Below are 10,989 nucleotides of genomic sequence, written 5' to 3'. Positions count from 1 at the left end.
CCTCACTCACGATTCTGAGGACATAGAGGGTGGAAAACGTATACATTTTATAAACACTTCTAGATAACATGCGAACCCTGCGGCCGCGCCCATTGGCCGAGGGAGGCCACGCCCATAAAAGAGGCGGAGCCTCCGCCTCACTCAGGATTCTGAGGCCATAGAGGGTGCAAAACATATACATTTTATCAACACTTTCGGTTAAAATGCGAAATCCCGGCTGCCATTTGCGGGGCAAAGAGGGTGGTTTAAATTGGAAAACAGAGGCATTGCTAGGCCTCAGCCTCTATAGATTTGAGTGGGGTCTTCTCTGAGGTGATTTGGGGTGAGCTCCCAGCCCCTCAAGGCTATTGCCAGCTCAGGCCTTCTGAGGAAGAAGTAAAGAAGGAAGGGATCCCAGAGTTGTGTTGATTGACTGCAATCGGTTTTATTAAAAAAAAAAAAAATTAATTTAATTAAAAATAAAATAAAAATGAAATAAAAATATAAAATGAAATTTAAATAAATAAAATATAATATAAACCAAAAATAATATATAAAATATAAATATAAAACATAACATGAAAATGAAATAATATAAAATATAATATAAACCAAAAATAAAATAAATATATAAAATATGAAATAAAATATAAAATATAAATATAAAATATAATATAAACCAAAAATATAATATAAAAAATAATTAAAATAAAATAAAATATATAATATGAAATACAATTTAAACCAAAAATAAAAATATAAAATATATAAACCCAAAATAAAATATAATATAAAATAATAATTAAAATAAAATAAAAATACAAAATATAATTTAAACCCAAAATAAAAAAATAAAATATAATATAAAATATAAAATAAAATATAAATAAAAAATAAAATATAAAAAATAAAATAAATAATAAAATAAAAATAAATATAAAATATAAAATAAAAACATATAATAAAATAAAATATAAAAATAAATATAAATATAAATATAAAATATAAACCAAAAATATAGTATAAAATAAAATAATTAAAATTAATCATTGGTTGTATTGAAGTATTGCAAGGTTGCAATTGATTGCATTAGTTTATTGCACGGTTGCAATTGATTTTATTTCTCCTCCTCTCTTTGGGATGGGTTTCAGGGTGGCCTGGAGCCAAGGTCCTCCTCCTCCTCCTCCTGCTGCTCCCTTCGCTTTCTGGGAAAGCGAAGATGGCGGCCAGAGGTTTGCAAAAAGTGGGGGCCCTGCGGAATCGGGGCCCTTTCCTGACCCCTTGGAGCCACTTCGGAGCCCGGTAGGAACCCAAATGGGGTCTCCCTCCTTTTGCAATCCCTTGCAACCTCGCCCCCCAATTGCACAGGAGATTTTGCAACTCCCCAGCAGAGGAGATCCATTGCAATAAGCGGATTTACTCCCCGTGTCGAGCAAATAAGAGTAGACTCGTTGCAATGAGTAAGTAGACCCATTGCAATAAGGAGATTTACTCCCCGTGTCGAGCAGGTAAGAGGAGACTGGTTGCAATGAGTAAGTAGACTGATTGCAATGCAGGTATTTACTCGCCATGTCGAGGAAACAGAAGTAGACTCATTGCAATAAGTGAGTAGACCCATTGCATTCAATGGATTTACTCCCCGTGTCGAGCAAGTAAGAGTAGACTCGTTGCAATAAGTAAGTAGACCCATTGTAATAAAGGGATTTACTCGCCATGTACACTAGCAAAAGTAGACCCATTTTAACGAGAGGGCTTACTCTCGTGTAAAGAAAACAAGGTTAGACCCCATGCAATAAGTAAGGAGACCCATTGGAATGAAGAGATTTACTCCCCTTGTAGAGAAAGTCAGGGTAGACCCATTGCAGTAAGTAGACCTATTGCACCAAAGGCATTTACTCCTCGTGTAGGGAAAGCAAGGTTAGTCCCATTGGAGTAAGAGGGGATGCTAGGAGTTGCAATCCAAATACAGATCAATTGCATGGCTGGCATTTCCCCTGCTAACGCAAAGGGATGATGGGATTTGTAGTCCAAATTTTTTGCTCTCTACCTGAAGGGGATGATGGAAATTTTGGACCAAATCCCAATTTTTGCTTGTATTTCTCCCCCCCTCCCCCAGGATGGATGTTTGTTTTCTCTCCGTCCCGAAGTTAATGAGTGACTGGTGCTTGCGGCCGAAGGCCTCGCTTGACCATTTGGAAGACCTAATAAATCTATGCTTTTCCCTATTTTTAATTCCTATTTTTAATTTTTTAAAATTTATTGCAATTTCAATTTTTTAATTTTAATTACTGTATTTTAATTTATTGGCATTATTCCTAGGGAAACTACAAATCCCAGCATCCCTTGCTGTTCGATAGTGAAGTCAAACTGGATTATTTCTTGCCATGTAATTCTAATATTATATACATATATTTTATCTATCTATCTATTAATATAATAAATAATAGATTATAATAATATGTAATATTATTATAATATTATATATTATATTAATACTTTATATATTAAAATATATAATAAAATAATATTATATATTGAAATAATATTAATTATTAATATATAATATATATTAATACTGTATACAATATTATTATAAATTATGTATTACATTTATATAATATTATATCAATAGATATTAATATATAATTTATTATAATAATATTGTATATTAATATTTTATATTATAAATATAATGTATATTAAAATAAAATATTATTTTATATTATTATATGTATTAATATATAATGTTATTATAATATAATATAATATATTAATAAATTATTTTAATATATTACATTATATCTTATAATCTAATATTAATAATTATATTAATATTCTATTATTATTATTATATTAATTATATAGTATTATATTATTAATATTAGAATAGCCCGAAAAAACCCACAAAAATCTAATATAATACAGTATATAATATATAATATATTCTATTCTATTAATTATATAGTTCTATTATTAATATATATATAATATAATATGTATATAATATATATATACACACACACACACACACAATTGTGTGTGTGTGTGTGTGTGTGTGTGTGTAATATTATATGTATGTATATATATATTTTACCTAAACCCTGACAACTAGAAACTACAAAAAACTACAACTAAATTTAAAAGGACTAATTGCAGCCAATTAACGAATGTTGTGCGCTTTCTGGATCAATAATCGCGATCAATCGTGCAATTGATCGATTTGTATTTTTCCCCCCATTTATCTGATTTGGGGCTGTTTATCTTTTCAGCCCCCAAGGCTCTGTGATAACGGGTCTTTGCAGATTTTCTATTTGCAGGAAGAGCCAAAGGTCAGACGGGGACCAAGGTTCGAATCCACACGGCTTTCGAACCCAGCGCCAAAATTAAAAACGTGTCGATCTTGCGCAAACGGCTTTCAATAAACCTGCCTTCCGTGTTGCAGGGATTATTCTAAAGATGGCGAAAGCAGCTGGTTCCGCTCCCTTTTCGTCCACAAAGTCGATCCGCGCAAAGACGCACATTCAAATCTCCTCTCCAAGAAAGAGACCAACCACCTCTACAAGATCCAATGTAAGTGTTTGCGGCTTCGGTGTTCGCGGATTTGATTGTTCACGGGCTTTGTTTAACATCCTCTCTAGGAATTTTTAGGTCCTCCAGCGCAACTCTATGGTTAATGGCCACCAGACGTCCACCAGAACAATTCTCTAGGCATTTGTATGTCCTCCGGTGCAACTCTATGGTCGACTTCCATCAAAGGTTGCACTGGAGGACCTAGAGATTCCTAGAGAGAACACTTCTGGGGATTTGTATGTCCTTCAGCAGAACTCTATGGTCCTCTTCCATCAAAAGTTCCATTGGAGGACCTAGATTCCTAGAGAGGACACTTCTCTGGGGATTTCTAGGTCCTCCAGCAGAACTCTATGGTCCCCTTCCATCAAAACTTCCATTGGAGGACCTATATTGCTAGAGAGACTTCTCTGGGGATTTGTAGGTCCTCCAGCGCAACTATATGGTCCCCTTCCATCAAAAGTTCCATTGGAGAACCTAGATTCTAGCAGATGTTAACCATAGAGTTGCTCTGGAGGACCTAGATTCCTAGAGAGAACACTTCTCTAGGCATTTGTAGATCCAGCGCAATTGGTCAGCCTCCAGCAGACGTTGGCCATAGAGTTGTGCCATAGAGATCCCTAGAGGGAACGCCACTCTAGGCACAGGTAGCGCCATTCCGTGGACTACACCTTGACCATAGAGTTGGCGAGAGATTAAGGTGCGGATTAAGGATTAAGTTTTCGATACTCTCTCGTTGCAGTCCACAACGTGAAGCCCGAGTGCTTGGACGCCTACAACGGCCTGACGTAAGTGCGTTCAGCGCGCCGCGAGGGAAGATGGCGGTCCACAGGGGGGGGCATTCCTTGAACCCGTGTCTTCCCTTTGCAGGGAGCAGGTCCTTCCGAAGCTCCACTCAGACGCAGATTACCCTTGCGACCTGGTGGGGAACTGGAATACATGGTACGGCGAGCAGGACCAGGCAGGTATTGATCCGAAGGGTCTTGCTTCCGGATCTCAGGCGGCCATTTTGTCCCTTGTGGTCAAGCTTCGTCTTCTCCCTTTCCTCCTCAGGCGGCCATTTTGTCTTGGGCGGCCATTTTGTCCCTTGCAGTCAAGCTTAGTCTTCTCCTTTTCCTCTTCGGGTGGCCATTTTGTCTTGGGCGTCCATTTTGTCTCTTGTGGTCAAGCTGACCCCTTCTCTGCCTTTCCTTTTAGTGCATCTCTGGCGGTTTTCGGGTGGTTACCCGGCCCTCATGGATTGCATGAACAAGCTGAAACAGAACCAGGTACCCAAATACCCCGTTGTAAGGCGTCTCCGGCCGCACTTGACCACCATGATGTGACCCTTGACCTCTCCCCGACCTGCAGGAATACCTTGAATTCCGGAAAGAGAGGAGCAAAATGCTGCTTTCCCGGAGGAACCAGCTTCTGTTGGAGTTCAGCTTTTGGAACGAGCCGCTGCCCCGCTCCGGACCCAACATCTACGAACTCCGGACATACAAGCTGAAGGTCAGCGGGGCAGCGGTCAGTTGGTCCAGGACGGGTCAGGAGGAAGGGCAGCGGTCATTTAGTCCAAGTCTGTAGGAAGAGTAGCGGTCATTTAGTCCAGTCCAGGTCTTTAGCAAGAGCAGTGGTCATTTGGTCCAGTCCAGGAACAGCAGCGGTCATTTAGCCTGGTCCAAGTCCGTAGGGAAGGCAGTGGTCATTTAATCCGGTCCCAATATCCGTAAAAACCACGCCATTCTTCTCTCCCTTTTGCTTTCAGCCTGGGACCATGATTGAATGGGGGAATAACTGGTAAGCGATGCAATTTTTACGTCTCCTTTTAATGCGCTTGTCCCCAAAATATCAACTCTATGGCCAATGTCTTCCAGAGGATGACCATAGAGTTGTGCTGGAGGACCTACAGATGCCTAGAGTGATGTTCTCTCTAGGAATCTCTGGGTCCTTCAATGCAACTCTATGGTCAGGTTTATCATAGCGTCATACAGGAGGACCTACAAATGCCTAGAGGGGTGTTTTCCCTAGCAATATCTATGTCCTCCAATGCAACTCTATGGTCAACCTCAAGCAGAGGACCTAGACCTAGAGATTCCTAGAGAGGACATATCATTCAAATCATTCTTTTTTCTTTCGTTTTGCGCAGGGCGCGGGCCATCAAGCACCGCCAGGAGAACCAGGAAGCAGTGGGCGGCTTTTTCTCCCAAATCGGGGAGCTGTACATCGTCCATCACTTGTGGGGTAGGCGTCCATCTTGGGACGGCGTCGCGGCGTTGCTTTGTCCTGTGCAGTTGGGCAGTTTCCGGTTTTGCTAACCTTTGTTCAATCTTCTCCCTTCCTTGCAGCCTATAGGGACCTGCAGTCGCGCGAGGAAACCAGGAACGCTGCATGGAGGAAGCGTGGGTGGGACGAGAATGTTTACTATACAGGTGAGGCCGCTGCGGACGCCGTTCAGATGTCGGACCCTCCATCCCTAGATACAACTCTATGGTCAAATCTGGCAGGGGTTGGTCTTAGAGTCGCGCTGGAGGACCTACGAATGCCTAGAAAAGTAGTTCTAGGCCCTCCAGCGCAACTCTATGGTCAGCATCCATAAAGTCACACTGGAGGACCTACAAATGCCTAGAGAGGTACTATACGGTCCTCCAGTGCAACTCTATGGTTAGCATCTTCCAGGACCTGATCATAGAGTCATGCTGGAGGACCTACAAATGCCTAGAGAAGCAGTTCTGGGTCTTCCAGCGCAACTCTATGGTCAACATCTTCCAGGGTTTGGTCATGGAGTAATGCTGGATGCCTAGAGAGGTACTATAGGATCCTCCAGTGCAACTCTATGGTCAACATCTGCCAGGAGGTAATCATAGAGTCATGCTGGATGACTGCAAACGCCTAGAGAGGTACTTATGGGTCCTCCAGGGCAACTCTATGGTCATCAGCTGCCAGGAGCTTATCAAAGAAACACGCTGGAGGACCTACAAATGCTTAGAGAGGTGTTTTCCTCTATGTTCTCCAGCTCAACTCTATGGTCAGCTTCCAGCAGAGTTTGCGCTGGAGGACTTAGAGATTCCTAGAGAGGACGTATAGCTGATGTTTTCCTTCCTCTCTTCGCAGTGCCTTTGGTCCGGAGCATGGAGTCCCGCATCATGATCCCCTTGAAGATCTCCCCGCTGCAGTGACGCTGTCGCCATTCGCACCCGGCGCCGAAATGCACAAACCTTGCTCTCGTAATCATTCCTGGCCGACTCTCCTCTCCTCCGCATATCCTCCTTCAATGCAAAGTGTGACGATGCTTTAGGGCCAGAGATGCCCAAATGTTTAAACCTCTGGGTTTTTGGACTACAACATCCAGAAGCCTCAGCTGCCAATAGCCAGTGTCCAGGAATCCTGGGAGTTGTAGTCCAAAATGCCTGGAGACCATTGGGACCAAATTGCAAGGGACTTTAAAAAGTCCGTATGGCGCAAATCCTCGTTTCCTTCGCCTTCTTCTCTGTGAGAAAAATCTGAATTCATAGGAACGCCTCCCTGGCGGGTTTCCCATCATTGACCTAATGATGACACGAGTTTGATTGACGGGGCAGGGACCACACACTTTGATAGGGAAAACGCAGTTCGTCTTTCCTGGCGCGACGCCGTCCATCTTGTGTGGCGGCACATGACGCAACGATTGATAATAAATGTTAATAATGAATGCTCTCCTTTCGAGGGACTGTGTAAACTTGCAACTGTGATTAAAAATATATTTAATATACTGTATTTCAATATTGAAAGAGTGTGTTTTTTCCCCTTGGTGCATGGATTCCTGGGATCTGTAGTTTTTGCAGAGGCTAAAAAAATCACCTCACAAAAGCCACTGAGGCCTACCAGGCCTCAACCAAGCAACTTTGGCCCTGTTTGGACTATATTTCCCATAATGCCTTGCCATTGGCCCCTGGGCCGGGGCTGCTGGGAAATGAAGTCCAAAACAAGAGAGACCGGAGGTAGGCCCCAAAAAAGCCTCCATCAAAGTAGTCTCTCACCACCGGAAGTCCCCCTAACCGGGTTATAGTGGTAAAAAGAGCCAGAAAAGAGGACAAAAGAGGGAGAGAAGGTCAGCTTGGGTCCAGCAGGCCCAAACCAGAAGTTGTGTTGTTATGGCTCAGTTATTCTCTCTAGGAATCTCCAGGTCCTCCAGTGTAACTCTATGGTTGGTCAGAGAGGCATGCTGGAGGAACTCCGAATGCCTAGAGAAGTAGTCCTAGGTCCTCCAGGGCAACTCTATGATCAACATCTGCCAGGGCTTGGTCATAGAGTCATGCTGGTGGACCTGCAAATGCCTAGAGAGGTAGTTCTGGGTCCTCCAAGGCAACTCTATGGTCAACATCTGCCAGGGGTTGGTCATAGAGTCACGCTGGAGGTCCTACAAAGTCCTAGAGAGGCAGTTTTTCCTCTAGAAACCTATTGATGCAGCCTATGATCGCATTCACTTTTTTAGCTGCTGCGACACACTCCTGGCTCAAGCTCAGCCTGTAAATCCAGTAAAACTCCTATCAATATCTACGCGTTTGATAATTATAAATTATCATAACTCGTTATCAACTCGAAGGGACAGACTGTTTTCTCGGATGGCCTTGGTTTAATCTCAAGATGGCACTGCCGGGAAGAGATAAAGATTGCTTAGGAAAGGGGAAAATCCGCCCGCTCTTATCTAAGATTGTGGTCAGGTCCAAGGTACAGATATCAAGAGATATAAAGGGGCCCGGCACTCTTTTTCCCCGTCGTCGCACGGCCGTTTCTTGACTGCCACCAGGATGGTGCAAATCCGGCTCCTTTTCCTCCTGGGATCAGGTCAGCTGCATTTAAATTAAATTAATTAAATTGTAACAGGAATGCATTCCTAATTCTATCTATCTATCCATCTATCTATCTATTCTTTAGACAGGAATGCTTTATTTATTTAAAAAAAGAATTTTATTGAATATGTTGCAAAAGTTTTGTGTTATATAGACACACACACTTTACTTTTAATTTATTATTATTATTATTATTATTATTATTATTATTATTATTATTATATTGTTATACCGGTATATCCTTATAATAATTTTAAAACAGTAAATATATTATATTAATAGGCTAGATAGATAGATAGATAGATATGAGATATATAGATAGATAATATATAGTTATATTATATTTTATTATAATATTTTATTTTATTATATTTTATTATATTAATAGTATATTATATATAGATAGATATAGATACAGATGTAGATAGATTATATAGTTATATTTTATATAATAATAATATTATTATCATGTGTTATGATTGTAATCATAATTATATAATATAATTATAATTGTATAATTATATCATCAGTTAATTAATTAATTGTAATTAATCTGGTAGACGACCATGGTTATATAACAATTATAAATTATATATTTATATAATAATATATGTGTAGATAGATAGATAGATAGATAGATAGATATAAAGATATAATGTTAATATAAAATAAAGTTTAATTTAAAAAATAATATATATTATATACAGATTATATAATAACATTATATTATAGTATTATATTTTGGTTTTATTTTCGCCGCCAGTCTGCGCCTCCTTCGCCGTGCATGCTGCCGCCGCCGCCATTCCCGCCCCAAGGAACTTGCTCCAGTTTTACAACATGATCAAATGCGCCGACTCTGGCAGCAACCCTTTGAAAGACTATGCTGATTACGGGTGTTATTGTGGACTTGGGGGCAGCGGGACGCCGGTGGACCAGCTGGACAGGTAAGATGACCGGTGAGAGACCGCTTCGGCCACTCTGGACACTGACCAAATGGGATTGGTAGTCTAGTCAAGTTCCTAGGTTGCATCTGGTAGACAGATTGCTGTGATAGATAGGGTTGCGCAGGGTGGGGCGGCCGCAGGGATTGCGGTGATGTAATTGCGTCCATCTTTTGTGGAACAGGTGTTGCCAGGTTCATGACACTTGCTTCGCAGCGGCCAAGAAGCACCCAGAATGCATACCTCTGCTGGAAAACCCCTATACAAAACCCTATGCCTTCAGCTGCTCTGGAGGAATGATCACCTGCAAAGGTAAGCCTAGGACCCCCAAGGCTCATTGCTCCCACTTCTGCCATGCAGGAATAAATAGAATAATAAAGATGTAAGGGGCTACTAAGGGCAATATAGTCCAACCCTCCTTCTGCCATGCAGGAATACATAGAATAATAAAGATGTAAGGGGCTACTAAGGGCAATATAGTCCAACCCTCCTTCTGCCATGCAGGAATACATAGAATAATAAAGATGTAAGGGGTTACTAAGGGCCATAGAGTCCAACCTTCCTTCTGCCATGCAGGAATACATAGGATCCTAGAGTCAGAAGGGACTACTAAGGGCCATAGAGTCCCATCTGCTAAGACCTTTACAGAACTACAAATCCCAGGATTCCATAGGATTTTGTCTTTCACCCGATCTGACTTTTTCGTTCCTTCTCTCACTCTCTCTTTAGACGACAAGGATATTTGCGCGGCGTTCGTCTGCAATTGCGACCGTAGCGCGGCCATTTGCTTTGCGGGGGCGCCGTATAACGAGGAATACCGGAAACTGGACACGAGCAAATACTGCCAGTGACGCACGCCTTGGCACTAGTGCGAATCCCGCGCAAAATTGGCCAATTCCTTTCGTGTTTTCTGCGATGAGGGGCTGGCAATAAAACCATGGCACCGGAGTTGTGTTGTCTTTTTACTTTTCGCTTTCCATGCATGAGAGATTATTAATATTATTATAATTGAATGGCTGCCCTTGCAGTTTGAGAGAAACAGGTGGAGGAGCCGCCATTTTGCCTCATGGTTCTGTCTCCTCATTATATCACTTGTCTTTCTCCTGCCTAAACTCAGCGGCCATCTTTGCAGCCTGAGGGAAACAAGTGGGTCTGGCGGGTTTCCCATCATTAAGGCCTAATTATGACGTGGGATGGATAGACAGGGCAGAAACGCGGTTCGTCTTTCCTGGTGTGACGCTGTCCATCTTGCGCGGTGGCGCATGACGCAACGATTGATAATAAATGTTAATAATGAATGCTCTCCTTTCGAGGGACTGTAAACTTGCAACTGTGATTAAAAATGATATTTAATATACTAAATTTCAATATTGAAAGTGTGTTTTTTAAGCTTGATTTCCTGGGATTTGTAGTTTTTGCATCGAAGGCTGGAAATCACCTCACAAAAGTCACTAAACAACCAACTTTGGCACTGTTTGGACTCCATTTCCCATAATGCCCCGCCATTGGCCGCCTCAGCTGGGGCCAGTGGGAAGTGAAGTCCGTTAAGAGAGACCGAAAGTAGGCCGCAAAAAAGCCTCCGTAGAAGTAGTCTCTCACCGGAAGTCCCCCCTGACCGAGTTATATTGGTAAAAAGAGCCAGAAAGAGGAGAAAAGAGGGAGAGGTCACCTCAGGTCCAGCGGGCCCAAAC

At 41.6% G+C, this 10,989-nt stretch overlaps 2 protein-coding genes across 2 annotated transcripts; both read left to right on the top strand.

Moving 5' to 3' along the window:
* Positions 1 to 1,129: 1,129 nt before the first annotated feature.
* Positions 1,130 to 7,281, top strand: NIPSNAP1 (nipsnap homolog 1). Its single transcript, XM_042441706.1, has 10 exons — positions 1,130 to 1,281; positions 3,422 to 3,549; positions 4,289 to 4,334; positions 4,417 to 4,511; positions 4,744 to 4,814; positions 4,897 to 5,037; positions 5,294 to 5,325; positions 5,675 to 5,769; positions 5,874 to 5,957; positions 6,640 to 7,281. The coding sequence occupies exons 1-10, from the start codon at positions 1,199 to 1,201 to the stop codon at positions 6,702 to 6,704; spliced, it is 840 nt and encodes a 279-aa protein (XP_042297640.1). The 5' UTR covers positions 1,130 to 1,198; the 3' UTR covers positions 6,705 to 7,281.
* A 116-nt stretch (positions 7,282 to 7,397) lies between these two features.
* Positions 7,398 to 10,246, top strand: LOC121916515 (phospholipase A2 GL16-1-like). The gene is made up of 4 exons (XM_042441707.1): positions 7,398 to 8,352; positions 9,121 to 9,301; positions 9,483 to 9,610; positions 10,028 to 10,246. The coding sequence occupies exons 1-4, from the start codon at positions 8,316 to 8,318 to the stop codon at positions 10,147 to 10,149; spliced, it is 468 nt and encodes a 155-aa protein (XP_042297641.1). The 5' UTR covers positions 7,398 to 8,315; the 3' UTR covers positions 10,150 to 10,246.
* The last annotated feature ends 743 nt before the right edge of the window (positions 10,247 to 10,989 follow it).

This window comes from Sceloporus undulatus, chromosome 10, assembly GCF_019175285.1.
Source record: "Sceloporus undulatus isolate JIND9_A2432 ecotype Alabama chromosome 10, SceUnd_v1.1, whole genome shotgun sequence".
NCBI lineage: Eukaryota > Metazoa > Chordata > Lepidosauria > Squamata > Phrynosomatidae > Sceloporus > Sceloporus undulatus.
The sequence above is the reverse complement of the archived record's forward strand: the minus strand, read 5'-3'. Positions and strand labels throughout refer to the sequence as shown.